The 25,252-nt window shown below is 46.5% G+C and overlaps 3 protein-coding genes and 1 long non-coding RNA gene across 8 annotated transcripts in view; 2 read left to right on the top strand and 2 right to left on the bottom strand.

Annotated features, from left to right (window-relative positions):
- Nucleotides 1-9,547, top strand: part of nphs1 (NPHS1 adhesion molecule, nephrin) — a 31,742-nt gene extending 22,195 nt beyond the window's left edge. For 2 of the 5 annotated variants that reach the window (XM_055503322.1, XM_055503324.1), the window contains 13 exons: nt 1,119-1,240; nt 1,829-1,988; nt 2,070-2,226; nt 2,563-2,714; nt 4,830-4,941; nt 5,015-5,196; nt 5,288-5,338; nt 5,641-5,757; nt 6,234-6,282; nt 6,530-6,662; nt 7,308-7,377; nt 7,549-7,715; nt 7,815-9,547. In XM_055503322.1, coding sequence (XP_055359297.1) covers nt 1,119-1,240; nt 1,829-1,988; nt 2,070-2,226; nt 2,563-2,714; nt 4,830-4,941; nt 5,015-5,196; nt 5,288-5,338; nt 5,641-5,757; nt 6,234-6,282; nt 6,530-6,662; nt 7,308-7,377; nt 7,549-7,715; nt 7,815-7,904 — 1,562 coding nt within the window. In that variant the 3' untranslated portion in view covers nt 7,905-9,547. The remainder of the gene's footprint in view (nt 1-1,118; nt 1,241-1,828; nt 1,989-2,069; nt 2,227-2,562; nt 2,715-4,829; nt 4,942-5,014; nt 5,197-5,287; nt 5,339-5,640; nt 5,758-6,233; nt 6,283-6,529; nt 6,663-7,307; nt 7,378-7,548; nt 7,716-7,814) is intronic. The other 3 variants (XM_041067854.2, XR_008692888.1, XM_055503323.1) reach the window with 3 other exon arrangements.
- Nucleotides 97-4,938, bottom strand: LOC121201727 (uncharacterized). The gene is made up of 2 exons (XR_005896804.2): nt 4,808-4,938; nt 97-1,247 (listed from the first exon to the last, which is right to left on the bottom strand). It is a non-coding gene; the product is annotated as an uncharacterized LOC121201727 (long non-coding RNA).
- Nucleotides 9,548-10,746: 1,199 nt separating the features above from the next.
- fxyd5 (FXYD domain containing ion transport regulator 5) lies at nt 10,747-16,021 on the top strand. Its single transcript, XM_041067831.2, has 9 exons — nt 10,747-10,919; nt 12,169-12,205; nt 13,111-13,182; nt 13,524-13,661; nt 14,334-14,396; nt 14,768-14,797; nt 14,875-14,949; nt 15,180-15,225; nt 15,625-16,021. Exons 1-9 carry the CDS (start codon nt 10,881-10,883, stop codon nt 15,647-15,649), a joined length of 525 nt encoding a protein of 174 aa, XP_040923765.1. The 5' UTR covers nt 10,747-10,880; the 3' UTR covers nt 15,650-16,021.
- Nucleotides 16,022-16,263: 242 nt separating this feature from the next.
- Nucleotides 16,264-25,239, bottom strand: si:dkey-262k9.2 (uncharacterized). The gene is made up of 9 exons (XM_041067834.1): nt 25,075-25,239; nt 24,661-24,828; nt 21,944-21,995; nt 21,506-21,541; nt 20,671-20,703; nt 19,998-20,072; nt 19,803-19,874; nt 19,600-19,642; nt 16,264-18,468 (listed from the first exon to the last, which is right to left on the bottom strand). The coding sequence occupies exons 3-9, from the start codon at nt 21,984-21,986 to the stop codon at nt 18,423-18,425; spliced, it is 348 nt and encodes a 115-aa protein (XP_040923768.1). The 5' UTR covers nt 21,987-21,995; nt 24,661-24,828; nt 25,075-25,239; the 3' UTR covers nt 16,264-18,422.
- Between the last annotated feature and the right edge of the window lie 13 nt (nt 25,240-25,252).

The raw sequence follows: 25,252 nt of genomic DNA, 5'->3' as shown, positions 1-25,252 counted from the left end.
AGCGGAGTAAACACATTATTTTTAAAGTGTAAAGTGGGTCAGACAGTCAGAGTCACCTTTAAAATGAGCAGCGCCTCAGAACAAACTGGGCCAAACTTAAAAAAAAAAAAAGACCCGCCACAAAATTATATAAAGTGTACTTTTACAGTAATTATTTTTACCTGGCTGCCGTCCAAGTCCAACATGCCTGTGGGCTGTGGTGCTGGGTCATCGACACGATTTGGCTCCGTGAAGCCGTCTCCTCTCCAACACGAAGCACCGGCAGCTTCTCGTAGATACGGCAACAGTGTGTTCTCCGCCTTGGAGTGGAACCCGCCGCCCGTTTACCGCCTGCGCCTCAACGTGCACCGAGCGGCGGCGCTGCACACGTGCCTCATTCATTAGGCCTCCACGCAAGGCCGCGCACCTCCACCGCCGCCCCAGGCCCAGCCTGGAGCTCCAGGCCCTCTGCCCCGATACTGATGATTTAATTATGGACGCGTTGAAATGTAGGTCCGTCTGTTTCTCCAAAGCCCATGGTACGTCCTAATGGATTCTGCCATCCTGACGTAACTGGGCTTGACAGTTGTAGATTTTACATTATGTATGGGGAATTGTGGTAGCTTTTATGGCTGACAGTGTAGTCCACTTAACAATGTCGCTGCTGGTTAGCAGACCAACGCGTTTGGACCCCGTCGACACAAAGGTCCGTGTCTCTCTGGTGTTTCCTACCACGCACAAGTGTGAACGTGTACATTTAGTTGCTGCTAATGGCCTCATTGTTGCGCGGGAAGTACACGGCACCCGTGGGAAGTGTAAAAGGCTTGTTGAGCTCCAGACAAGCAAAGAAACTACCGGGAGCCGTGGTGCTGGGAAGGCGAGATTGTTTGATGAACGGGTCGCGCGACCGGTCCGCAGTTTAGTCTGCAAAAGCATGCGACGTAAGAGAGGTTAATGGCACTGTGGATGGGGGACAGAGGCCAATTAGGCCGGGTTCATGAACAAGAGGAAGGAAAACACAAAACAAATGTAAGAATAATTACAGTAATATAGCAGAATGTGTGTTTAATGGGCTGGAACGTGATTCGTCCCAGGTCGGCATATTAACCTTTGCTCCCGCCTCCGTCTCCTCCCTGCAGATGCTGCCAGTGTCAAAGCGGAGAAGGACCCCGTGTCTGTGAAGCTGGGGGGAACAGCAGACCTTATATGCGTGGCAGATGCCAACCCCATTATATCTGGCATGTTCTCCTGGAAATGGCTGGTGCGGGCTACATAAACACACACACACACACACACACACACACACACACACACAAACAGAAATCCTGTCATCCCCTGAATTATATTTACTTTATCTGGCTTCCTTTCTATTATTTTATCCTTTCCTGCCATTCATCACGGCCTCTCTAAATGCACTGATGCGCCGTATTTCACTGGCTCTAACTATCCTTCCACCCCACCTCTTCCTGCTTCATGCCCAGCCCAAATCCAGAAAAATGGCTTTCATTACTGCTGCGTGACTAAAGGGCACATTCGTCAATATGGCGTGGTCTCTGTATCTACTGATGCCTTCTCCAATCTAACCCACCCCCTGGCAGTGCAGCGTGTCCCGCTTTCACCCCACACAGCCCCGCCTCCCCTCTTTCCCTTTGGCTCCCCAACCCTTGGCATTATCCTTCTCTGTCCTCGAAGCGTGTTCCCTCGATGCCGATCCCACCCCCGTTTCACTCCGACTCCCCCTCTCTGTCTACCTGTCTTGCCCCCCCCCCAGCCCTCACTCAGGAGTGGGGGGTGTATTGAGGGATAGCCGTTGTCCTCAGCTTACTCCCCTTTACTCCGTCTTCTGCAGGGAGAAGAGGAGGTGGAGTTGGGAGAGCAGACCCAGGAAGATGAATCAGGCGTGCTGACGATCCATAATGTGACTCGGGCTCACGCTGGTCTTTACCAGTGCATAGCCAATAATGGCATAGCACCCCCTGCCAGCGCCGACGTGCAGCTGGTGGTTCAGTGTGAGTCCGTGTCGTCGTGCTTGTCATTTGCTCCTGATTCATCTATAAATAACCCCCCGTTTCTGTCTCGCACACGTGCAGTCAAACCAGAGCTTCAGAAGGGAGCCCAGTGGAGGAAGGTGGCCAGCAGAGGCGACGGCGCCAGCACGGCGGAGGTGGCGTGCCAGGCAGAGGGCGTTCCTCGCGTCCACTTCTCCTGGGAGAAGAACGGCGTGCTCATGGACTTTGCAAACCCCAGGTAAAAAAAAAAGCATTAATCCATTCCACGCTTCCTGTTGCCATTATATTCACCATTAACTTAACTGCCACTGTCAGCAGTTGGTTACATACTGATGAATCCTCACAATTAGATTAAGTTCAGCCCTAATATAATATATTCTTTTGCTATTTCTTGCTATTTCAACACTAAGTCCAGGTTTAGAGCATTTTATACTTTGCCTTTCACTATGCAAATACCTGTTTAATGCTTCTTTGATGTGTGAAATTGGGTGACTTAGTGCAATCTGCAGGACATCACAATCCCTGCTGTGTGTGTGCACGCGTGCGTGTGTGTGCGTGCGTGCGCGTGCTGCAGGTATGAGGAGCGCACGGCGAGGGAGGGCGCCATCCACACCAGCACAGTTCGAGTGGTGAACGTGAGCGCGGCGCTGGACTACGCCGTCTTCAGCTGCACGGCTCGCAACTCCCTCGGGGAAGACAGGCTGGACATTCAGCTCGTCAGCACAAGTATTTGTGTGTGTGTGTGTGTGTGTGTGTGTGTGTGTGTGTGTGTGTGTGTGTGTGTGTGTGTGTGTGTGTGTGTGTGTGTGTGTGTGTGTAGGCAGGAGGCTAAGGCCATCTACCCCATAATCCTGCTTAAACCATGTATCTCTGAGAGGTTTTACAAGCTTGGAAGAACAACCCTGTATCAGCTAATGGAGACCTTCAGTCTAGTTCAAAATCACCATATTTAGAGATTGAATAGAGCAATGATATTTTAAATATGCATCACATTGGTCCCAGCTGCATCTAATCTCTCTCTCTCTCTCTCGGAGAGTAACACTGCCTTCACACACCTCATCCCATCTAGCAGTTGTTGGACTACAGCAGAGCTAAGGGCCAGTGTAGACTGGAGCTCGCTCACCTTGGTGGAAGGAGCTCTGTTGATGCAGCCCCGTGGCGCGGCCCCACCTACGGCCGCTGTAAATGAATGGCGCTGAATTAGAATCAGTGGCGGGGGCCCACAGCGTGCGGGGAATTATGCATTTCTTGACAGAAACTTAACATAATTGTCGGCGTTGCCTTGTCCAAGGTTTATCCGGCAACATTACAATAATGTGGGGGGGCCGAGGGCTGAGCGCGCCGCGCTGTGGAGGCCGGAGAGAGCTGTTGCTCCTCAGAGTCGGCCCCGTAAGAAACGCGCTCCACGGCTCTATCTCTGCCTTATCGCGGGGCCTGTAGCACTACTTCATTTCACACTCAGATAATGCTGCAGTGATATACTTCGCTGTTCCGCCGTGCTTGGACTCTGTGCCTCGGAGCTACAAGTGTACCCTTGCGCCACCGCCGCTATCAACAAAGTCCTGCTCTCAGCAAAGGCCCACAGCCGCCATTGGACACGTTTAATGTTTACTATGAAGAGCATAAAGTACATTCCAATATTGGCCCTGTTTTCGCCGCTGCGTTGAATATTCATAATTAATCTGACGCAGTGATAATACATTTTACATGCTTCCTTATCATTTTCGAGCCTGAGAGGAAGAGAGAGATTTTTTTTTTTCTCCTCAGCACGGTGCTTTTTGGATTTGAAGGAGACGAGATCCAAATAAGGCTGACCTCTCTGCCCCGGAATCCTGTGAGTGGAGCCGATAGTGGGAATTATTTACTCTGCAAACTGGGCTGCAGCCTGGAGCCAGAGACGAGCAGAGCCTCCCCTCGCCTCGCCTCCCCCCGCGATGTTGCTGGGCTACATGACTATCTCCCTCTCTCCCCTCCCTCGCCGCTCTCCTCCTGCCCCCAAATCCACCCTTCGTCTTGCCACGCTCCAAATGCAAAGTAATCTACTTTCCCCTCACTACCCTGACGGAAGCGGTGCCTCGCGTCAGACCGAGGGGCTGGTTTTGCCTCCTTTGATCTTTGCTCACAATATTGATAATAATCAAGAGGCTTCATCTTCCATTGCATGACTTTGGTTGGATAAATTGGACAAATCAGCCACTTTGTTCTGCGAGGGATCCGTCGTAGTTCTGCCCTTTTTCCCCCCCCGTCATTCATACAACAAAGCCCGACTGTAAGAAAGAAAAGCAGATAAAGAGCGATGCCCTGTTAAAAAGGGAAAAATCCAAAGCTGTTGCTGTCAAAAAGATATTCTTTGGAAGCCTGTGGAATAAACTGTGATTAAGAAGAGATAAGCTCTTAAAAAACAAAGAGGCTTTGGAGGCTCACTGACAAGTGTTGACTCTGCTGATCATCTATTCTCCCTGATTTCCACTCACTTCCACTTTCATTCCGAGTAGCTTTGGCCAAACTCCTCTCTTAAAATAAAACCCGACACACATCATGAATTTGAATTGTCAAACAAAAGGACGACACCTTGTGAGCGGATCGACTGCTGAATGGGGCTTCGACGAGTGGCTAAAGTGCGACCGACCAGCTCTGCTCCCCTTTAATAACATCACAGTGTCTATTTGTGAAAGGTCCAAATCCATAAGGCAAACGTCTGTGTCTTAGCAACCTGAGTCTTTTCAAACAGATATCTGTTGAGTGAAGGGTTTCTCTCTCTCTCTCTCTCTCTCTCTCTCTCTCTCTCTCTCTCTCACTGATTTGAAAGATTTCCCCACCTTTCCATCCCTTTGTCCTCAGATCACCCAGATCCTCCTTCATCGTTCCGCCAAGTCACTGTCACTCATGACTCCGTCACTCTGGAGTGGATTCCAGGCTTCAACGGTGGTCTGCACCAAAGGTTTCGCATACGGTGAGACTTCAAGGAAACGCAGTACCCTTTCACAATAAAAGATTTGCGCCTGACGGGGCCTTCCGGTTGCCAGATACCGCTGGGCTCAGTCTGCTAGTTTCCTGTACGTGGACGTCTTCCCTCCCGACGCCGTGACCTTCACCGTCACCGGGCTGCAGCCTGTCACCAGCTACAACTTCTCTGTCAACGCGCTGAACGCAATGGGGGAGAGTGACTATGCTGACAACAATGCAATGCTAACCATCACCACCAAGGGTCAGTTTGGAGTAACCCCTGCTCAGTGCCGACATATGAACTGTAACAGTAAGTTGTTTTAATGAGTATTTCCTGCCTTGCTTCTGCTCAGACTGGCCGGAAGACGGAGAGGCTGCTCCTGATGATGATTCAGCCTCACAGAGTGAGTCTTCCATCACAACCCTCTGAAAAGGTCTTAAGGGCAGCTGGAAATTGGTGTTTGCACAGCAGCTGGCTTCATTTGACTAAATCATGTTAATCTATGCACCTCCAAGGCTGTTAATGTTTGCTCTGCGAGAGTGGTGGTTGTCATGGCGCCCATACGTACCCCCCCCCCCCCCCCTCTGCTAGCCTTTAATCAATAAAGACAATTGAGAGAGTGGCTGGCGCTGTGTAAGTCGGCTTTATCTCCCCCAATCGTTTTAACTTTCATTACGATTCTCTGACTAATGCTTTGTGAACTAGGTGCCGGTGGGTTTCGTTTGACTCTGGTGTTTGTGGTGGTGTTTGGAGTCCTGCTGGTGCTGAACTCACTGGGCTGCTTCTTCGGACGGAGGTGGAAAAAGAGGCAAGGTCGGACAGGTGCAGTAGCCGCGCTGATGACATGACTCGTGCATTCCTCCATCACAGAGAGGTTGTTCTGATGCGTCAGCTCAGCCTCTCTGCTCTCCTTGCCCTTCGTTTTATTCCTCCGTAGCGTCTCCTCTCCTGCTCCTTCTTTAACACACTCAATCAATCAAACCTGCCACTTCTAATGTTTCATACCAATCTTTTGTTTCATTGGCCTCCATGTCCTTTCTCCATCTCTCCATCTGTCTCTTTCTATTTCTTCTTCACTCCGCTGTCAACGCCTCCCCCTCCGTCACTTATTGTTTGTTTCTCTGGTTTTTTAACACACAGCAGATGTTCCGCAGCTCAGTTGTCTTTAATTTGCTCTCACTTTCCCGTCCCTATTTGTGCTACTCTGATCAATTTCAGCGCGTGGACCCCGCTCCTGTTTTCAAGTTCTCATTTCCTAACGCTAAGCTTCTTTCCCCGTCTCTCCGTTTTCCCTGCAGGGGTCGGAGAAGCCGGTGCACTGGATGGAAAGAAGGATGAAGAAAACAGGTGTGTTCAAGGCGATGCACACATCCACACTGACACATCTGACACCAGATCCAGTGACAATACAACCTGCTTCTCTGTGTCAATTAGTGCCATCACAGTGACTACGTAACCCTGCACTAAATAGGTTTACACTGTGTACCTGTGTGATGTCATCGACTGTTAATACATACCCAAAGGTTCTCAGTGGGGATTAGGATTTATGGGGAATTTATTCAAGGAGGTCACATAATCAGATTTTCCTGTGCAGGTCCAGCCAGTCAACTGTAAGCAACTCGAACAAGTACGAGAGCAGAGAGAAGATCAACACCGGAGCTCAACGCACCCTCCTCATCGACTCCGAATCAGAGGCCGACAGCAACATCTACGAGAGCTACGGCGCGGTGAGAGGGGGAGGGCGACAGAAAGAGAAAAGGGCAATTGAGAAAATATGCAGGGACACAGAAGGTTGAGTTAAATAGATGAGGGGAGTGAAGAGGTTAGGCAGGGGGGTAAAGAGATCTGACAGGGGAGGAAGTGGAGGATTCAGCCCTAACGGGAAAACTGGATAAACGAATGAAACCTTTGGCTGCGCACAGAGATGGAACATAGATCAATACCTCGCAATTAGCATTCAAAATACACATCGATCTCCACAAATTTATCGTTTGGTACTTCAAAAAGGCCAGCGAGGACATGAGCCTCGGAGAAAACTTGCTGAGTGAGATGAAAGGAAGCGGGGAGAACGTTCGATGAAACCTCGTGTCCACGGAGCAGCCTCGCACCTACAGATGTTTGATCCTGCTGGTGTTAGCTGCCCAGGTGTGCAGATCGTGCCCTGATTTAACCCTCACTGTTCACCTTTGGAACAGCTCACACCTTCTGCTTGGTTGTGTACCTCTATGACCCAGTGGAAGTGTCATGTGTTGTTTGTCCTCACTCGCCGTCACCTCTCCTCCAATGCACAAACACATGGAACAGTCATTCAGCTCAGGTTGCACAAGCTCCCAGTTGTTGTGATGCTGTCTCGTCCGTTCTGCTAATTTCAGGAAAGTTCCCACTATTATTACCCCACCGCTGACTACAGGCCGCCTCTGAGCACACACCCGGAGGAAGCGCGTAAGTCTAGTGGGACGCAAATACACATCAGCGTAAACAGGACAACACTTCCTGTCCAAAGTCAGCCTGGTTTCACCTTTGGCCAGCTGCAGTATTAGTCTTCATGCATCAGAATAAACTGAGACTGAGTGTCTTTGTCCATGTCTAAGCTCCGCGTGTGTGTTTTTCAAGACGGCACCTACCTTCCTGTGGACTTCCACAGTCACTTCTATGAAGACGTAAGAGAGGCCGGCCCGTACCAGGACATCCTGCCTTCCTCTCTTCCTGTGCCCCCGTCCCCGTTTGACCACAGGCTACCTCATCAAAGGAACAACTGGAGGCCACCAACCTTCCCTCAGGTGGGAGAACCAGCCGCTAACCATTCTCATCGGATGGACCATCCACCCGTAGCTTAGTATCTGATTGTAATTCGGGCCTCTGTCTTGGTCTCTCGGCAGGGAACCGCGAGAGCGAGCGGGTTCGTGGATGCTCAGCAACGGCGGAGAGATGCTGATCTTCCCTTTGAACTACGAGGCGAGTTAGTCTAGAACAACAAATCCGCTGTGACAGGGCGTGTGAGTCAACGGTAGTCACCGAGTACAGACGCTCAATCTGATCGTATTTATTTGATTCTTTTTGAGCGTTATCTTATGAGTCACCTTGAAGAAACCTGTCAGACGAAATGAATGGACAGAAAACGCTACACAAACAGTGTTTGAGTGGAATCGGATTGTATGTACCAACATGTGAACAAACACACTGTTTATTCTGATATTTTCATGCCGCCCACGTATTTATTTTTTTCTCCACTCCCTGGACTTTGTTTTGCTCCTCTACCTGTACACCCTCTGCTGGATCCGTGGTCATTGCCCACAGTCGTCCCCCTGCTTTGCCCTCCCAGTGGACAGGAATCACTCAGGTAGAAACAAAGAGGGACTGACGCGTCTGTGGCGGGCGCAGGGGAGGAAGCAGCTCGGGCTCACGCTTCAGCCCAGGCAGACATCATCCTGTTTCACCCCGGCCACGTGGGAAGCGGAGGACGGCGGCCCTCTCCCACTACGGGCTGATAACAACAGCCTCAGACCTCACGGTTAGTCCCTGGGAATCCCCACAATAGGATAGCACTGAGCGGAATTCAGCACGGCTGTGTCTCCAGGAGGTAAAGCCACATCCAGGGCCAGGCGCTAATCCAGTTTGCTTCTGGATTGAAGTTCAGCTCCCGGAATCGGCGCGCGAGAGGGAAACCGTGCGGAGAATTTGTCTCAGCGAGGACGGACAGTCAAAGGGATGGAGACGGAAGAAGAGGGTTAGGCTAAGCTGCAGCTTGGGCTGCTGCTACAAAAGAACCCACTTTCTTCTTCCTCTGGGTTTCATCATTCTTCAGTGGAAGCTTTTGCTCCAAAGTAATACCAATAAATACTTTTCATATAGTGTTTTTCAAAGCCAGTATTTACACAATAATGCAGATTAAGGTCGCTACAATTCGTAGCATGAGATGAAATTAATTTCAGCATTATAAGCGCTGTAGTTGTTGAACTAAATAATAATATGTGCCTTAATTTGCAGATATATTTGCAAATATCTTAATTTACTGTAAGCTAATAGAATTTGCTAATTGGCTCCAAACAGAAAGCACCTCAGATGCTGCTCTAAAGTACAGGACACGCATTAGGCTGATGTTGGTGCTGAATAAAGATAGAACAGAGCAGCGAAGTAGGACTTAAAAAGGAAAGACATGTTAGCGACTCAATCGGCCGTACCTGTGCAGACAGGTTGTATCTGTGGATGATTTCCATTCAGATCTGCAGCCTCCACATACACAACACACAGCTGCCGTACGCGGTGGCGCCGTGTGAACGTATGCATCGTCCTATATATTACACACTGTGCAGAGATCAGAGACTTCCTCAAAGTTTCCTTCCGTCTTTTCGCTTCCTGCTGCTGCGTTGGAGCACGGACTCTTATTACTAGACTTACACATGCAGCTGCAGGGCTCATTTTCCTTTACCTCAAACACTCTTGCGCTTTAATATATAATTGATATATAGAAAACCTTTTGCCCAGTAATCTGTATTTATTCTGTCTTAAATGAAACGCTTGCTTTCTTTTATTAGGCTAATGATGATGATGAGTTTTCTTGTCTTGCTATTACTGTAAACTTCCATTTTGAAATAAATATTCATGCGCAGCGTATGAGAGTTAATATCTAAATCCTGGTGTTGTTGGTGTTGTTATCGACCACACGTTTATCCAACCAGCAAAACTCTGTTTCCTCGATGGGGCCTGACTGCCTGGAGATAAAGCTCAGCGTTTTACTGAGCCGCTTTCCTTCAATTAGACGCGCGATTCTCCATCATGAGCTGTCAAGGTATGTTTGTCTCATTACTGAACGATTGTTTAAGGTCCTGTCAAGCTGACTGCTGTGTTCATACCAGAGCCTGTTCATGATGCATCCACCGCGGCTCAGACAGGAGCGCTAATCTGCTAAACTGAAGGCTTGACAGCTCAATACTGTATGTCAGCTCCCATTTTTCTTCGCTCGTCTTCTGAACATTTTGATAAGTCGTCCTCAGAACCATCTCAGGGGAGCTCGAACAAACAGGCAATGCACGATTTAATCGAAGGAGAAACAAATAAGAAGCGTTAATTTCCATGGATCTGTGTGTTTTTACCTGTTTTTTGCCTCCCTTCTCTCTTTTTTCCCACTAAAAACAAACATGGGATTGAATAATGCTCCTTTATCACATTAACAGCTTGTGCTGCCAGTGGGGTGCTAACTAAAATTTAACTCACATTTCTGCCATCCCTGTCATTGTTCCCATTATCTGGAGTTCCAAATCAAATCAAAACCAACCACAGCTTTTCACAAATTAGAACATGATTTGACTGACTCTGCTCCCGTGTTGTCAGTAATGCTCCCCACAACGTGGATGGAACGAGGCAGCGTAATAAATACACATCAACAGTGTTTCTAAGAAGATGGGAAACAGAAAACAGTCAGAAATAGACTGGGCCTTTTGTCATTATTAAAGCACTACATGTTTTCTAAATCCTTTTCATTATGCGATGCAATGCAAAGAGGAACAAATTAGAAAGGATGTAAAGATATGAACTGTAGGATAGCATTTCATTGATCTGTAATAACCACAGAAACGTGTCCTGCTGTGTGAGGACAAGCTGGTCCACACTGAACCAACGCTGTCCTCTGCCAGCGTGGATGAATTGCAGGCTTTGTCTGCTGGAACAGTCTAGGTTTGTGTTTGTGGACTGAGTAACGCTGGTGGGTCACAGTCACACACAATGACACACAAACAGGGCGGCGTTCGCCCTGGAAGCCGAAGAACGTGAAGGAGGAAGCCATGTCAGAAAGAGCGGGCGGGCGGGCGAGAGAGAGAGAGAGAGAGAGAGAGAGAGAGAGGGATCTGACAATCAGATGAGGAAGTGGTGATGGTGAGCACATGGGTGTGGTTGGTTAGCAGTTAGCCCACGAGCCTGTCACACTGACACGCGGGGAGGCTCTGGAGATGCGGCTGAACCTCGGCACTGGCAGGATGGACGCCAAGGTAAGCACAGGGGCCTGGATGGATGACGAAGCATCGCAGGGCTGAGAGGGAGGCTTAGTGAGGCCACGTGAAAGGAGATTGATGGAGGATGACAAGCAAACGGATGAACAGACAGACGGGGAGCGAGTGAGAGAGCTGGATGTGACAAACGGGCGGGCGGGCCGGGCCGGGGGACGGGAGCGACGCCGGTACCCCCCCCCCCCGGGGAAGCAGGCCTCATCCTGACATATGCTCTGGAGTGAAATGAAGACTGGCGTGACCTGCTAATCTGAGCTGTCACAGCTCATGACGGCGGCGGACGCTCACCTGTCACGCCGCCCCGAGCCCCCGAGGACGAGCCGCCACCAGAATAGAAAGTCAAAGATCCCGCTTCATTCTGTGCCGGGGGTGGACGCGGAGCGAGGCGCCGGGCCCGCGGTTCCGCGCGTGACGCCGCGAGTGTGGCCTCACCTGCCCGTTCCTCTTTGCGTCGCCGTGGACTCACACAGTGACCGGCGATTTGTCTGCGGCCGCCTCCTCCAAAGCGACGTGAGGGGGAGGAAGAAGTGTGTGTGTGTGTGTGTGTGTGTGTGTGTGTGTGTGTGTGTGTGTGTGTGTGTGTGTGTGTGTGTGTGTGTGTGTGTGTGTGTGTGTGTGTGTGTTCGTCCCACAGATTCGTAAAGGTGCCGCTCACCGGCGGAGGATTCCCATTATGTTGAGACGAGTGTGTTTTGACACATTCTTTTAATTGGTGACAGCGGCAGACTTAAAAAATTGCACCGGGTTTGATCAATAGTTCAACGCAGACACGTGGGAGGACTGCGCGCGCCGCGTCTAACCCCAGTCACTCAGTTTTGACAAACGAAGAAGAACAGTTAACATATGTGCGTCTTAAAAAGTTTGACATTCAAAGTAACAATCTGTTTGCTTTCATGCTGCGTGAGGCGTGTGGGTGATGCTGGCTGTTTGCTTGAAGAGGAGGGAGGCGCGGTCATGGGAGGCCAACTCCAACCAGCAGCTTCCTGCGTTTGTCCCGCATCTGTGCATCAGTGTTTATTTTACCTGCTGAGCGTTTGGCTTTTGCTTAAATAAAGATTTCTAACATCATTACAGTTAATTAAACGTGTGCTTGCTAATTGACTCATACGTCGTCTGGACGTCGTCTCTCCTGCAATAACCACAGATCGTCTGTTGTTCATTGGAGCCTCGTGCGCTTCTTTACGACCAGTTGCACTCATTCGTCTTTGTCTGATGGTGATTTTCATTTCAGGTTTGTTTGACCGTGTTGCTGTTTGTCACTTTGAGGGGTGAGTGTCCAACTTCAGTACATTTACACGCTAACAGGTGGTGTGCTAACAGTGTTAGCACACGCATTAGCAAACATGTGGGTCACACAGACAGGTGTCATGAACTGTGGCTGTTTAAAGAAACATTCAATGAGTTGTCACTTTATTGATCCTTGTGGTTGTAGATACAGTATCTGCAGATGCAGATGTTTCTTATTCACTTACATGAACCTGAGGCAGAAGCAGCTTCAGCACAAATGGTCTTAATGGATGCAGAACAGGAAAACATGTAGATGTATGACTTCATAAAAGCTGAGGGTCTGGTTGAATTTCCATAACTAGTAGTTCTTAGTGAATTACATTAAGCTACTTGAGAGTGACAATGCAGTACTTAATATATGCTGATGTGTGAATGTGACACATGGTGAACGTTAGGAAAGCTGTAATTAAAGAACGACCGGTCTAAGGCATGAGCTTGTCGACACTTACATGTGTCTATTATCAAGAGGGAAAATAAATCAACATGTGTTTTCATCTGCTCACGTTCTGTGTGACAGATGAAAGCGAGCCAGCGTCTGTGCACCCAGCAGCCCCTCCAGGCTTCATTTTAGCAGGAATCACCGCTTTATCCCTCCAAAGTAGAGGTTTTGTAGCTACAGCACTAATTGGGAGGTGCTGAGTGAGTACGCAGACAATGGCCTCACTGTCCTGTGGCGGCGCACAACAATCCGTCCATCAATCTACTGTAGCCTGAGGTTTCGTTCGGTCTCAGGCCCGTTACTGTGACGCAGTCTGCATCACAGAAATGCATCTCAGCATTGTTGGTGGGCGAAACAAGCAGCTTCTCTGTTCTCCCTGTGAAGTGCATTGTGCTGAGGCCATGTGACCTGTAGGTGACTGAAATGTGTCTGCTGCTGCCCCCACAGTGTCAGAGGCTCAAAGTCCCAAACCCACAAACCACACGGAACCTGACGCTCCCACTGCTCCAGCCCCCAGAGGTACAGTAGAGCACACGGCTCATCTGAGTTTTCACAGTTAATGCCCATAATGTGATACAGTATGTTTGAGTAACAAATGTGCAGTCAAAATAATTGTCAATTTACAGTGCAATATATTTTAATAATATCATTTAAAGCCCTTAATATAACATTATTCTTCAAAGTAGGTTATGCTAAAGAGTAAGAACAGCCTAATAGCAGCATATAAATACATAACACATGATTTACTACACACTATAATGCAGTTTCAAGCAGTGATGTGTCCACATCAGTCTAACTAATCTTATATTGTCTAACCTTTTTATAATAACTCGGTTCACCTTAAATCACTTGTTTCATAGATGCAACAGGAAGCGGAGTGGAAACCTCCGGCACCAGACAAACTGGCTCCTCCCAGGAAACCACACAACAGCACAGTGAAGGCATCAGCACCAACCTGGTCGTCACCACGGCTACGTCACGAGTGCAGACTGACACAGGTGCGTGTTGTTAGTGCTGCATCTAGACAAAACCATTAATCATGTTATTTGTGTGGTTTTCAATTCAAAACCGCCATCGACGAAGCCCAAATCCACTTCTCGGTGCGTTCCCCACACGCCCGAACGCCCCCGTGCCCTCACACCGACTGAGCTTTTGTTATAGAAAGCAAAGGCTTATAGAAAAGCCTCCCCATCAATCACGTGTAAAGATTTGAAACTAATTAGAAGCTAATTAGAAAGCGCTAAACTTCCTGTCCTTGTTGAAATACAGCAGTGTGTCTGCTGCATTTAACTACACTGGGTGTGTGTGTGTGTGTGGGGGGGGGGTCTCTCGTAGAGTAGGTGAGACAAAAAGAGTGCTGATATGCTTTTAAAAAGTGTCAGCTTCAATTTCCTCTGAGAGTCGCCCAAGTGAAATATTCAGAAATTCAATTAAAAGTGGAGTTCAACGCAGAAATGTACCTGGAATTTAATGAGAAGTAATTACATATGGACTGGTTTGACTAAGATAAGGAGTCGATATGTCCAGTCAAAATATGTTCCAATATATGAAATTATGCTTTTGCATTAGAAAGTACTGTATTATACGTTTTGTACTTTCTAAATATTAAACACAGGGAAAAGGGGTCACAAAGAATATAATGATTTTCCTATCTTTACTGTTTCTTTCAGCATTCACGGCGTCGTCCTCCCCATCAGCAAAAGTGAAAACCACCTATCAATCTGTTGCCTGGGGTAACTAGAAAATTCCTATTCCGTTCTTACCTTAACTGCCACAGGCGCTGCGGTTTTATCATTATCTGGTGGCAGATTGCCAGAGCCACGGTTCCCCGTCTCCCAAACAAAGCATGTGGCGGAGTGCGAGAACAGAGCCCCTCGCTTCCTCTCCTCGCCAGCAGATTAATGCCCGATAGGACCTTATGCAGGAGGAGATTAGGTATTTATGTCCTCGCGCGGCGCCGCTTCATGATAGATAAGCGTTTGATACATCATCAGCAGCGTGTCGAGAGGGCCGGCAGATCTGGTGCCATCTCCGACTGTTCCCCCGTGAGCTTCCTCTTTCCGACTTCATTCACTGCCTTTCCTTCTGCCTCCACTTCCTGCAGATCCGAAGTGGGACCACAGTTTTACCTACGGTGAGGAGCCCGTCGTCTGTCTGACTTCTGTTACCTCATGTTTATGGTGGAGTTTCTGAGTGGCTTCTTCTGTCCAGATTATAAGTCCCTGCGCCAGGCTGGTCTGACCATTGCGGCGTTTCTCTTCATACTGGGCATACTGGTTATCAGCTGTAAGTATGACCCCGCATACCCCGCATGTTTCATGTATGCCGTCATTGCCGTGCAGTGACAGCACCGATCCTGCTGGCTTGTTGTGGTGGTGCATGCTGGTACAGTCTGCAGCCTTGCAGTCCTACATGCACCGGGTGTGGTCTGACGCCTGTCACTCACGCTCAGCACTCGCTGCTCTGCTCATACCATATATTTAGCCGTACAATACTTTTGCTTCTCTCTGCTGTAGGTGGAAAGGTCTGCCGGCTACGCAGGTGTCAGGGGAGGTCATCAAAGTAAGTATTTACAGCTGTAATCCTGAGAGAGAATGAGAGCTGACGGACACAAGGGACTGAGTTACAGTCTGCTGTGCGTGAAAGGTGGCGGCGCTTATATCATGCTGTGGGGAAAATGCAATTGAATGAGTTAAGCAGTTTAAATCACAGCCTACTGGAAGATATATGGAAAACAATCAGTCATGTCAGACATATAATAGCTCAACGGAACGCTGACTAAAATCTTTGCGATGATTAATAGATTAAAACGATTATGATTCACTTGGGCGAAACAATAACAGATTAAATGCAAAGCATGTGTGTTTTCCTTAGTGTGGCACATTTCTGTTTGATGAATGATCTGATCTCTCAAAGGTTTAACACCTTAAACGCTACAGTATGTGTGGGCTTCATCCACAGGTCGTATCAGGTGGCCCGAGCGTAAGGAGCACGAGCTGGCGACCGGGAGACAAACACTCGACCGACACCCGGCAACGCGGATGGACTGACTGTACGCTGCTTAGAGACAGCGTCACACAAACAGCCTGAATAAACAGCACCAGCATGAATCATGCGCACGCTGAAACAGTGCAACCGTCAGCCTCTCAACCTTCCTGTTTGTGTCTCTGCTTGATAAAACTCTACTAAAAAGTAAAGTGATTATCGCTCCAAATAATAAAAGTGATTTGAATTTTAAACACACCTTCATCCATGAAGCCGGCCTGTTTCTAATGGCCTTTTTATCTTCTAATTGATAACACAGCCATAGGCAGTGTCTCATACCTAGGATTATTATTAAAGGTTATGAAGAAAAACACCACAGCGGCTTGTCTTTGCCATCTCACGCTTACTTTCTGTCAGTGAAGCGGTCGCACTTTCCTTTTCCCACACTTTCAATCTCAACTAAAAGGAAATGTTTAGTAAGGGGTGTCTAAGCCTCTTAGTGGCTCTATGCTTGTAAGTGAGTAAAGCCAGAGATTAAACACGATCCACTGGCGCATTATCTTTGCATCCATATGACATCAAAATGATGAAAACAACAAACCTGAACAAACCATGTACATTTTATAACAGATTTAATGTCAGCATAAACAGAGCTCAGGAGCGATACATCCCATTTACTGCTCTGATTGCTATCAGAACAAAAGCAAAGACTGCAGACATGCGAACACAACTGATCTACAATACACAGTCGCCTACTTCGACTTATATCTATACAGTGTATAGACACAAATATTTCATCATTTAATCTGTATGCAATTTACAAAAGGATGATTAGGGCCACAGTTAAACTGGTTCTGCTGCAGTGATATTAAAATACAAGTATTTTACACAAAACCTTTGGAAAATAACCGACTTTCACCCCCCCCCACACCCTTCCACATAAAAGTGAACAGTGGTCAGAAGACACGTCTTAATAAAGTGAATGAGCATACTAACAAAAGGCACAATGCATGGCACAATAAATTTGTCAAAGTACACATTATATTAGTATATATTATATTATAAGCCTGAATAATTGCATAAGACATGAACATAGGGTGTAGGTCACACTGCTATAACATATGTTACATTAGATTTACATGAAGAAGTAACAGGATATCTGTATTACATGCATAGCACTGGCTTGACTATAAACCACCTTTCTTTATTTTAATATAGACTAAGTCAGCTTCCTTTATATATTTGGTGATAGCGTTGTGAAGACTGCTACATTCAGATGGTGTTGCATTGTAAATTGTTTGAAATAGTAAATAGGAATAGAAAGGAAAGCAAAGATACAAAAAACGTTTTGAAATGTGTTACTACAATATGCGTACATTTGAAATATTGACAAACATGTAGGAACTGATTGGGCAATGCTACTGTTCGCCTTTGAGCAATCACAAAGTGAGCGAGAGGGAACAGTACAAACAGTACAAACAGTCCTCACGCCTGTCATTCTGCTCATCAGCTGGAACGCCTGCCGTGAACCAACGGTCACTTCACACACAGACAAGACGTGCGACTGCTGGTTTTCCTCTAAATTGACTGGATTTAATCCAAGACCGGCCCCTGCTGGGAACAGCGGCTGCAACATACGGGAAGATCCAGTGCTACGCGTTCTATATTTATGCTGATTCTGTACGTGATGCCAAAAATGACAACACACGTTGTGTGTCTCGTTCCCTTTAAACAGAGGAAGACCCCTTTTTCTGAAAACAGTGAAGCAAATCATTTGAGCAGTGCTCTGGGTTTTTCAACAAAAAGCTTTCCTTCATAGGGCTTTGATTGATTTCCATTTAAATGAAACTAGAGAAGCCATCATGCTCAGTGTGAGTGAAACAAAGGCATTGTTTGTATTTTCCCAATCAGCCCCAGTCCTTGATTTGCTTCGTGAGATTTTCCCCTCCTACCAAGCTTCTCTATGCCAGTGTTTGAGGCATTTGTCTACATCTATACACAACTCACAGACCTATTTACAGAGAATGGAACTGAGCTGAAAGCCCTTCAAGGGGAGAAGGGGGCGGGAAAACATCATCATTGATGGCGTTAGATTAATTTGCCTTCTCCGAGGAAGGTGTTAACACTGGCTATTTCCACTTGTTGCACTTTAACTGAGGTTAAGAAGCAGGCGACAGGTTTTTACCTTTCTATTGCACTCCTGTCACTCCTAACGGGCCCAAAAACAGAATATGTCAGACAAGTGAACGGGAGGATGAAGACAGCACTGGGATGTCTTAGTGGGGATTAGCAGGTTTTGTCTCACTCAATCACCATTTCACACTGACAAGTCTGTTCCACAGGCAGTAAATCAAAGGCAAATACAGTTTCACTGCAAAGGCACTGGGTATAATTTCTGGGTTTGGGGTATAAAAAGGGAGGAGCCATGGCTGTGCTAAATTAGCCATTTTAACAAAAGAAGCTTTAAGTCGTATGCGCTGGCTTTGATTTGGATATTCCTCAAATAGAACTTAATTAGAAACGTTGAATGTGTTCCAAGAGTCCCAGGGTAAACCGTGTGTGTGGAGAACAAACCTGTACTGCAAGTACACAACAGTTAAAACAACAAAGTATAATGAATAGGTTCAGATAGGAGGCCGTGTGAACTGAGCGGTTGGATGCAGGCTTTTGCGTAAAGACAGTTAATTGCCCTGAGACCAAGAGTGGAGCAGACAAAGCCCAGCGTACTGCTCCTCTCTCGCCTGTGTGCTACACAACTGCCACGGCTCCAGGACTTAGACGGCCACTTTCTGGTCCTGCTCTGTTGGCACAGTGTACACCCTGAGGAGAGAGTGAGAACAGGAGGCAGGGGGAGAGAGAGAGAGAGCAGGTGAAACAGGGTAAAAGGTAAAAAGTATGTCATCTTTAGGATATTTTCGGCTGTTTCCCAGTTTGTTAGCAGACACATGCAAGAAACACCGCTGCATGTCGAAATTCAGGAAGCAGCACGACTGCCTCATGCTGCAGGGCTCTGACAGGTGCACGGTGACTGCATCACCTCAAAACATAGCTCATCCCCAGGTGGGACTTATGAACCTGGCAAGGCACTGTTGATCCAACAACCAGAGGTTGCTGTGTGATTAAGCCTCTTTTCAGCAAAGCGATCAGTCAGCACCAAACACAGGCAGATCTGACTGCAGCCCCAGGAGGCACGCAGTAATCCTATGCAGGAATTTAACCCACAATGGTAGTTCTCCTGCTACAACATCTGTGGAGGCTAATTTGAACTCTGCAACCTCCCTGATCCGTCTTGTAGGTCATGCATTACTTCACCCCATAACTAAATAGCAACTGAGGTCTCTGCAGAAGCTCACAGTGGTAAAAAAAACAAAAAGGGCAAGAAAAACAAAGTGCAAAGTGAGGTTGTCTCTTTGTATAACTGGTTTAGGCTGTTCTGCCATCTTATTGCTGTTGACGCATTGTTGTCATGAGGCCAAGTTTGTGTTTTATTCTGGAGTACACTCATCTACTCAGTTCTGAGCTAAGCTTTACAAGTTAGGTCCTGTCCGACTCGGTCACAGACCCAGGGGCACTGCCTTAAGGCTATTGTTTGGTGGCTAAGATGGAAAGGGCTAGAGGTGGGGAGTGTTCTCTGGTGGCCTAGGGTTTTATTAGTAATTGCTGTACAAGTCTAGGCGGGCTCAGATGGGTGGATGCTGGCTGTGTTTTTCTCTGGTTTTGATGCTGACAAGTAGCATGAAGCAGAACAAACTGGCAAAACAGCAGAAAAGCTGTTACCCACTAGACGGGTTCAGTCACTTCCAAGCTGACCAAGTGGAACATGTCTTTCTTAGTACAGCAGTAGCAGACTATGTGACTGTGGAAGGACAGTAACTGCTGCTCTTTTTGAGTGTGACAAGTGTGCAAAAATGAAATTTAAGAGGAAAAAAGAAGAAGGACGTTGTATCTTACCCCGGCTGGCGACTCTGCATGTGACGCCTCACCAACAGTATAACTGCAAGAGAGGAGAAATGAAATCTACTTAGATATTAACAGCTTTAGAAGGCACACAGGGATTCTGGGGAGTGCAGCCAGGCACTTGCATTTGTCAACTTTGAGAATGGAAGGTGTTATTTCACATTTAATTGTGCCTGAGCAAAACACGGAACACTTACTGACTACAGCAGCCACTGACAGAACCATCACGACTGCAGCCACAATTATGATAATCATGGTATAATTCTCCTCTAAAAGACAAAACATAAAGTTTGCTTTTATTTTAAGCAATTATATATTTCTTGTATACTGTGTCAATTTGTATTGAGGTAGCATATGACTACTGTATGTGCATATAGTATAATAATTCTTACCTCTCTCATCTTCGCCTTTAGCTTTATCTACAAATAATGAATCCTGATGATTCTTGGATTGAACACTTTTAGTTACTGTAAATGAACAAAGAGGAGCGCATTTAACACAAGTTATTTCTAATGTAACACCCCTTTACAATGAAGTTACCCAGGTGACAGTTTTACACTGACTTCATTGACATCTAAAATACACTTGAGGATATGACTGTGTCCATAGAGAGACAGGGCTGAGCTTTCACAATACTCATATCTGTAAAAGCTGTTTTCACTGAGAGCAGACAGTCTTGTTCTAAACGCATCTGTACGTAATTCTATCACGTGCCCGTCCAGCAAAGAGAAGATGAGGAGTGATGAAGAGAGGCATGGTGGAAGAATGGGAATGCCAATGTTGATTAGCTGAGCAGCAGAAAGGCCACGTATTCACTGGCCTTTTGGCAGAGCCCACAGGGCCCCTCCAAGGAGCTAATTGATTTCATTCAGGACTTAATGGCTGTAAGGACAGGACCACAGACCCCCACACGTCTCACTGGGCCAAAGAAGACTACACCCAATGCTGACTGATTAGAAATAATCACAGAGGCCCATAACGTCACAACTACGTTACAGTGTGTTTGACTCAGGAGTACTGCTCTCCTACAGTATCACTCAGGGAAACTCAAGTAACAAAACTCACCACATTCTGCATCTTCATCGTCATCGATTCTACCTATAAAGAAAGAAGAAATCACGTGCTTGTGTTAAAGAAGGTTGTGTTCCTCTAGTGTGGGCATTTGGGCAAACTATATCTGTGTGGGAGTCCTTCTGCTGTCATCATATGAACAACACTTTGATCTTTGACATCACTATTGACTAAATCACTAATAGAAGTCAGTTTAGGGCTAAAATGTCAACCAACACTAACAAACAATCAGCATTAGAGTACACAGAAAGCTAACGTCATGTACAGTGTGGAATCGAAAGGATAAAAACTGTAAACAAGATTGACTATAAATAGCAACACTTAAAATGAGGAAGGGAAACTATTAAGAAAGAAATGGAAGTGTTATTTAGAAGAGGCATCACACAAAACTATGCAGATTGTGTGGTGCAGTAAAAACAAACTCAGAAGGGTGTTTTTTTTGACTGAGGTATGAGCCTAAACCACTTGTTTTTAAGGCATTCCCTTTGATGTGAAAATCACTAGTTCAACACCATGTGTGCTATGACCCTTAACAGCTAATCACCTAAAAGACCCACTAAGCTGAAATAGTGCAAAGAGAGACGTGTAGAAACAAGCTGAGGAGCAGAGAATGTAACGCTTCTCCAGAACAATGTACCAAATAAATACTTTGTTGCTTTGTATCTAGATGTAAATTGAATTAAATAAACAATTCAAAGAAGTGCAAGACAGATAGTTTGGCTCTAAAACAACCTTGAGCAAGAACCTGCTGTAAACACACCACGTACAGATAAGTAAATGCTTAATGGAGTCATTTTTCTTTATTTTACACAAAAGATGTATTACGTACCATCACAGCCCGAGCCTTCTCCCTCTTCAGAGACCACTGCAAAAGAAACTACACTTAGAATGCACTCACAACAGCCTGTTTGAAAGGTTAATACAAATTATTATTAATTTACTATATGATTAACTATTTAGATCTGCAAATGTTTTATGTTACTGTATGTGGTATACTCAGAAAGCAAAGAAAATGAGAAGTACTGGGCTGATTTTGCCTTGCACGCATTTGTTCTAATGTCTCTGTTATGTGAGCCAAAACTTTTTACGTAGCAGCTTCTCTCCTAGGTGGTTGTATAATCAGAAAGTGGATGCATATATTAATCCTGATGCACACCACACACATAGGAGGGAGGGTAGGTAGGAGAGAAAAACATGTAGGCACAAGGATGCATAGACCCTGATTAGATGTTTATCACCTGAAAGCGTCACAGAGATGAGAACATACCAGCTCGCAGCAGCAGCATACACAGGAACAGCGATCGCATCATCTTCAAATGCTGCAGGGGGAGAGAAACCAAGTTAAAAATATCTGCTTTTAATATTCAGTGATTGATGTGCGCAGAATCGCGGTGTTTCGGTTTAGAGACAGGGTGTGATGGAAAGCAGCAGTGCTGTCTATTATTGGATACTGTCTCTCACTTTGAGTTTCAGGATCACGTACTGCTAGTCAGTGGAAACTACAAATTCCTAGCCGACCCGTCCCAGCACTCTTAGATGTTTAGGTGTTCTGTACCCAGGTTAATCTAGATTGTAATCTGAAGGTGGCAAGAGGTCAGGGACTACAGGCCTTGTTTCCCGTAGAGCTCAGCAAAACAAAAACAGGTTTTGTCACTGACTGTTGGCAACGCGTGTCTATTCACCATTTTCCCGTCCTTTTCCAAGGGCCCAGGTGCCGTGTCAGGTGTAGGGCAACCAAAACATGTTCATTTGTCCTAGGAGGCCTAAACGGGATCACATGCATGTAATTGCTTCTTGTAATAATCTCGGTGTAGCGATCGCTATAACAAAAAGTGAATCCATAAACAGAAATTTCCTGTGGGCTCATGTGGGACTCCGTCCGTGTGTATTGTTTGTGGGGTAAAAAATCTCACAACTTCCTCATGGCACAAGGCACGAACAAACCACACCTCCGCTCAGCCATTAGCACCGCTTAGATGCAAAACACAGATGTCTTTAGCCCCGACGAACAAAGCCCCAGCTGTGTCCAACACAATATGAATGGTGATATTTTTACACAGGAATGACCTCTCTTCCACTTAAGGACCTGGCTGAAGCCTTGTTGGTTGGGTGAAGTCACTGTGAATGGCTTGGGATCAGGAACTAGTGGTCATTCATGCTTTAATACTGTGCACAGAGGGAACGCTGCTACTGACCTTTGTGCCAAATGTTATATTGTAGGCGGTTCTTCATTGTTAGCCATGCACATTGTGTGTGTGTTTCCTCTGCAGTTGATGACCATTTGAAAAAACGGTGGTGGCCTACATTGTTGGTGTACACCCTAAATACCGTAAGCACTCACGCTACACCGTTTATACTTACCAATTTACCGCTTTCTACAGTGGGCACTGATGCTATTTAACTGATTAAGTTGACCATATTGAATCAAATTACAATCATTGATAAAAAGAATTGAGGAATGAAGACATCTCCTCAACATCTTTTCTTTGGCTGTTTAATTGTACAAAGGCATCAGGACCGAGGCCATAAACTGTCTCATCTATTAATGCAGCGAGAAAAACGTCCACCGTCTAGTCCGCAAGCCTGTCCTCACGCCAAATTAGCTGAACAGCATTAAAAATTATTTTGGTGGACTATAATAGGCTATGATGTTAATCACATAGCTGAGGCTGATTGGAGAGGGACTGACGCGTGGGCTGTTCAATAGCTGCGGCAAACGCAAACAGCCTAAAAAGCTGCAAATAAAAACCCCTTCTTTATCCAATTTGCTTTTCAGTTGCTTTGGGTGAAATAATAAGCTGATCCAATTTGCAAATATTTACCAACCCCAGTCCACTGCCTCTGTATCAAAATGGCTCCTGATGACTGTATTATTTTGCTAACTGGGTAATATATTCTTGTACATTTGCAAAGCGATTGATATAACACCAGACCCAATTTGCAACATACAACAGCAGCCAGCTTCACATACATACAGCAAATATAAGCTTTAAGCAGTGAAGAGCCACAGGAAGGCCGCAGACTGCCGCGTACCGCCGCACCAGGGTGAGTGCATCTTGTTTTCTTTCCATTTTCACCAATCCAGTTTTCCACCGACGGAATTAACCCTGCAGCTGATACCTGTCTGACCAGCCGCGGAACATCTACTATCTTGTTTACCAGGTTCAGTTTTGAGCGATGAACCCTTTCCACACCTTCAAGCGTAACCTGCGTAACTGCCAGCGCACACACAAACAGGGTTTAAGCACATGTGCGTAAACAGAACCACACGCAGCGTCTTCCTTCTATTCTTGCTGAGGTAACAGCCTTGTGTTTAACCACTTTAAACTGCTGACTAAAACGCCAGCGATAACAATCACAAATGTGTTATCTAGACTAGATATACTATAACTAGAATCTATTGTGGCCTAGAAACTGCAACCAGGTCAATTGTTGTTCATTGCCATTCAATTCTAGAAAAAGTGATCTGCGCTCTGGTTCAGTGAACGGTGAACATATTTTTATTGAAATGTTTACTCAACTCTCCCATTTCCACAGTAGCTGTTCATCTAAATGAGGCTGATGCACATGTCCCTGTCTGCTACGCTTCTGAGGCGCACGCAAAGTGACAAGGAGACTAATGATGAAATTAAGATTAGAAAATTAAATAAAAACACTCACAATACCTTAGTTGGCTCCACACATACCAGTGAGCAATCCACTGTCTCTAAATGAGTCTGACAACTGAGCAGTTATTTCCAGCACAAAAGTTTGTGGATGACTAGCATCAGGCCAAGAGTAAAATGAGGATATGAGTGAGTGTGACAGCGGCAGCCGTCTTGGAGACGCGTATCCTGTACTCGCCTGCCCCTTTCTCTCTCTCTCTCTTCCTCTCTCGCCCCGTGTGTGTTTGTGTGTGTGCAAAAATATTACCTGCAACACACACACACACACACACACACACACACACACACACACACAGAAGAATGACTGTACTGTACATACAGCAGGACTGTACCGTTGCACCAGCCAATCTAAAGCGCAGCAGCCAGTTTGAGGACGTCCCAGGTTTACTTTTATTCTGATGGAGGCAACTCTTCTTCTTTGTTTCCTTAACTGCGCTATCAGCAGACCCGTCCAAGTCACACTGGTCAAGTCTTTCTCATCGGCTCCCTTAAGGAAACAAAAAGCAACACAAGCTGCAAAGACGCGTAAAGATATGTCGAACCCGCGTCACCTCTGACATCCCTGAGCAACACTTACTGATCGTCAGGGGAATGTGGCTTAAGCCTTAAGGCGCTGTGAACAGTATGCAAAGTCATCTGTTACTGTCCAGACCCCCCCATTATTAACCAATAATACTGATGGATAGGGCTAAAGATCAACACAGTATAGAACACACGCTGAACTTACACACACCTCAAGCCGCGACTGTTCCCGCAGATAATGAAGGTGCGAAAATAACACGCAGGAAACAGCCCGAAAGCGCGCAAAGATGCCAGCTGCTCGCGTCACGTTACAGTAGAAGCCCAGCTTTGTCCGTCTGTGGAAGTAAACTTTTTCACCAACGTCCACGCTCGACGCACTCACCGCGGCG

The sequence above is a fragment of the Betta splendens genome, chromosome 16 (assembly GCF_900634795.4).
Source record: "Betta splendens chromosome 16, fBetSpl5.4, whole genome shotgun sequence".
Lineage (NCBI taxonomy): Eukaryota > Metazoa > Chordata > Actinopteri > Anabantiformes > Osphronemidae > Betta > Betta splendens.
This window is presented reverse-complemented; position numbering and strand designations above follow the sequence as displayed.